Source organism: Oncorhynchus mykiss, chromosome 6 (assembly GCF_013265735.2).
Source record: "Oncorhynchus mykiss isolate Arlee chromosome 6, USDA_OmykA_1.1, whole genome shotgun sequence".
NCBI classification, from domain to species: Eukaryota; Metazoa; Chordata; class Actinopteri; order Salmoniformes; family Salmonidae; genus Oncorhynchus; species Oncorhynchus mykiss.
In genome coordinates, this window is record NC_048570.1 from 83978175 (window position 1) to 83982067 (window position 3893).

Here is a 3893-nt window from a genome sequence, read left to right on the forward strand (position 1 = left end):
TTGGTAAATCTAATCTTTAGACTAGATTGGAGATCGTCTCCATTACAAAAACACCGGACAAGGATGTGTCTCGAACAATGGCACACTATTACTTGTCTGGAACCATTAGAAATAAAACCTGGTTTCCTCCATGTTCTCCAATGTTCTTCTTGCATTTTATGGTTTTGTGTTTATTATTTCTACACTATATTCCACGAAACAAAAAATCTGCCCGGAAACACTTCTTTGATTAGAAGCCACGTAACCAATAAACATTTATTTTCACAAGCACAAAAATGTGTTAAACAAAAATAATGAGTAACATTTACACACTTTTATACAGGTTCCTTAAACTCAATGTACAATTAAGACTAAACTAAGTACCGATAGTTAAATATGTACTCACATTGCACACATTGATGACACCTACATAAACCTACACAAAAAACAACGGATACTGTGTAAAAGTAACGAGTCAACATAAAAATCACATTATTTACAAAAACATACATTTTTAGATATTTTTTTTAGCAAAAGGATTCCAGTTGTAGAATCTGTCCCATCAGTCATTAACCAGAGACACGGTACACAATCTATCATTCTGTCCCATCAGTCATTAACCAGAGACACGGTACACAATCTATCATGTAAAAGTTCCCTCGCTATAAAGTAGAATTCAGTCTCTGTTAATAATCAGGAAAGAGAATAATATAATAAAGTTATAAAGTAGAGCAGCGAGAGCCACAAGGATACACTAAACTAGTATATATACTGTACTGCGTTGCTTTGGCGGTATGGCGGTTTTTCCCTTTTTAGCAAGCTGGTGAGTTTTAGCGGTTAGCTTCGATGAAGTGCACTTAAGCATTGTAGCTTAGCAACTTTTGCCGGTGAGTGGAATCTTTATTTTTTCTACACAGAATCCTTCTAGACTTCCGTAGGTTTTATCTAGGTGTTATGAACATCACTACATATAGGTATAATTTACAGCATAAAGCTTAATGTAATACTGAGGGAGGAGCAGCAGTGGCATCCTGTATGATAATATGTATCGATGGTACCAACATTGATCAGCGTGGTGAGTGTCTCTTGGCCTGGAGCAGTTTGGCAGAGTGGAGTGCAAAGTGGATATTGGCAGCTTAAAAGGTGCAATCTGTCATTTTTGTTTCCCCCCCAAAAGTCCTGCCTGCCTCTGCAATGGTTTGCAAACGAAAGGGGGGTGTCTGCACTGGTGAATTTTCTAGGCTTTGTATTTTTTTACTGCTTCTTGGCATATTTTGTAGTACTTCAAGATGCCACTAGGGGAAATGAAAGTTACAGATTGCACCTTTAAATTCACAAGCCTTTGTTAAAAGAACAGGCATCATTTAAGTGAATGAAGAAGACATTATTACAAAGGAAAAGGTCAGCACACCACTAGCAATGTACCAGTCTTCTATAGAACCAACTCTCTTCTCGTAAAGGAAACAGGTATGTGTCAGAGTGTGTTTATGAGAGGGTGCATCTGGACATTCACTGTGTGATAAAGTGTGTGTGTGTGTGTGAGGTTGGGGAGCCATGAAGGAACCAGCACATTGTGTTCTATTCCTTTTCCTCTATCAGAGGGTTCTAGTGGAAGAACAGAGCAGTGTTCCATTGATAGAACGTTAAAGGGTTCTACTCGGAGAAGGGAGGGAACATGCCCAGATCAGCAAAGTCTTCAATGTTGTAGTTGGCTGTTCCTTGTGTTGGGTCTCCTGCCATCGGCAACATGTCCTACAGAGAGACAGACAGGGAGGGAGAGAGGAAAGGTCAGGATCAGGGACACAGACTTTCATGTGGAGCCATATCACACAGCACTGTGTACCCTGGGCTCAGGCCAGGGAAGGAGAGGAAATAAGCCATTGAAGCCCAGTGTGTCCAAGGTGACCTCTCTTCCTGCCTCTCATACACATGGATTACTGTAGGATATTGGAGCTTGGGATTGGTGTGCATGATACCTGGAAGAGTTAGTGTCTCTCTGTGTTACCTGGAACACTGCTGCCTGGGAGGGGTTAGGGTGCGTCTCTGTTACCTGGAACACCTCTGTCTGGGAGGGATTAGGGTGTGTGTTACCTGTAACACCTCTGTCTGGGAGGGGTTAGGGTGCGTCTCTGTTACCTGGAACACCTCTGTCTGGGAGGGATTAGGGTGTGTGTTACCTGGAACACCGCTGTCTGGGAAGGGTTAGGGTGTGTCTCTGTTACCTGGAACACCTCTGTCTGGGAGGGATTAGGGTGTGTGTTACCTGGAACACCTCTGTCTGGGAGGGATAGGGTGTGTCTTACCTGGAACACCGCTGTCTGGGAGGGGTTAGGGTGTGTCTCTGTTACCTGGAACACCTCTGTCTGGGAGGGGTTAGGGTGTGTGTTACCTGGAACACCTCTGTCTGGGAGGGGTTAGGGTGTGTGTTACCTGGAACACCTCTGTCTGAGAGGGGTTAGGGCGTGTGTTACCTGGAACACCTCTGTCTGGGAGGGATTAGGGTGTGTGTTACCTGGAACACCTCTGTCTGGGAGGGATAGGGTGTGTTTTACCTGGAACACCTCTGTCTGGGAGGGGTTAGGGTGTGTCTCTGTATAACCTGGAACACCTCTGTCTGGGAAGGGTTAGGGTGTGTGTTACCTGGAACACCTCTGTCTGGGAGGGTTAGGGTGTGTGTTACCTGGAACACCTCTGTCTGGGAGGGGTTAGGGTGTGTCTCTGTATAACCTTGAACACCTCTGTCTGGGAAGGGTTAGGGTGTGTGTTACCTGTAACACCTCTGTCTGGGAGGGGTTAGGGCGTGTCTCTGTATTACCTGGAACACCTCTGTCTGGGAGGGGTTGGGGTGAGAGTGTGGCTCTCCTCCCTGTTGGCCATGGTGCTGGTTCTGCCATTGGGACCAGACCTCACTGGGCCGACCCTGGAACTGACCCCCACTCTGACTGCCCTCTCCTGACACATCTAGAGAGAGAGAGAGGGAGGAGGAGGGGGGGGGGGGAGGGAGGGAAGAGAGGTAGGAGGAGAAAGAAGAGAGGGAAGAGGAGGGGGGGAGGGAGGGGAGAGTAGGAGGGGAAAGAAGAGAGGTAGGAGGAGGGGGGAGGGAGGGAGGAGGGGAGGAGGAGAAAGAGAGGTAGGAGGAGGGGGGGAGAGGGAGGAGGAGAAAGAAGAGAGGTAGGAGGAGGTAGAAGGGGGAGGAGGGAAGAGGGGGGAGGAGGGAAGAGGGGAGGAGGAGAAAGAAGAGAGGGAGGAGGAGGAGGGAAGAGAGGGGAGGAGGAGAAAGAAGAGAGGGAGGAGGAGGTGCAAGGGGGAGGAGGGGGGAGGAGGGAAGAGGGGGGATGAGGGAGAGGGAGGAGGAGAAAGAAGAGAGGTAGGAGGAGAGGGAGGGGGGAGGAGAGAAGGGGAGGAGGGAGAGGGAAGAGGGGGGAGCGGGGAGAAGGAGGAGGAGAGAGGGGGAGGAGGGAGAGGGAGGAGGGGAGGAGAGAGGGGGAGGAGGGAGAGGGAGGAGGGGAGGAGGAGAAAGAAGAGAGGCAGGAGGAGGGGAGAGGGAGGAGGGGGAGGAGGGAGGAGAGAGGGGGAGGAGGAGAAAGTAGAGAGGTAGGAGGAAGGAGAGGGAGGAGGAGGAAGAGGGAGGAGGAGGAGGAGGGAGAGGGAGGAGGAGGGGGAGAGACACAGTGAGCAGTCAGCAACACATTGCGTAAGTGTGAGGTGACCCTTCACCACCTTTGGTGTTCAGATAGAATACAGTCATCAATGTTCTCTGTTCCCTACATGCCCAACACTAATACATGTCTACATGCCAAATGGCCCCCTGTCCCCTATATAGTGCTATATATAGACAGCCCTGATCAAAAGTAGTCCACTATGTAGGGAATAATACATATCTCCCTCAGGGGAGAGGTTAGAGATGCTGTTAG

The 3893-nt window shown here is 48.7% G+C and overlaps 1 protein-coding gene across 6 annotated transcripts in view; it reads right to left on the minus strand.

Annotated features, from left to right (window-relative positions):
* Window positions 1-229: 229 nt before the first annotated feature.
* The window catches only part of LOC110526723 (aryl-hydrocarbon receptor nuclear translocator 2), a 111021-nt gene continuing 107357 nt past the window's right edge, over window positions 230-3893 (minus strand). For 5 of the 6 annotated variants that reach the window (XM_036981220.1, XM_036981217.1, XM_036981216.1 and 2 more), the window contains 2 exons: window positions 2795-2940; window positions 230-1731 (listed from right to left, as the gene is read on the minus strand). In XM_036981220.1, the coding sequence (XP_036837115.1) occupies window positions 1633-1731; window positions 2795-2940 (245 nt within the window). In that variant the 3' untranslated portion in view covers window positions 230-1632. The remainder of the gene's footprint in view (window positions 1732-2794; window positions 2941-3893) is intronic. The other variant, XM_036981218.1, reaches the window with a different exon arrangement.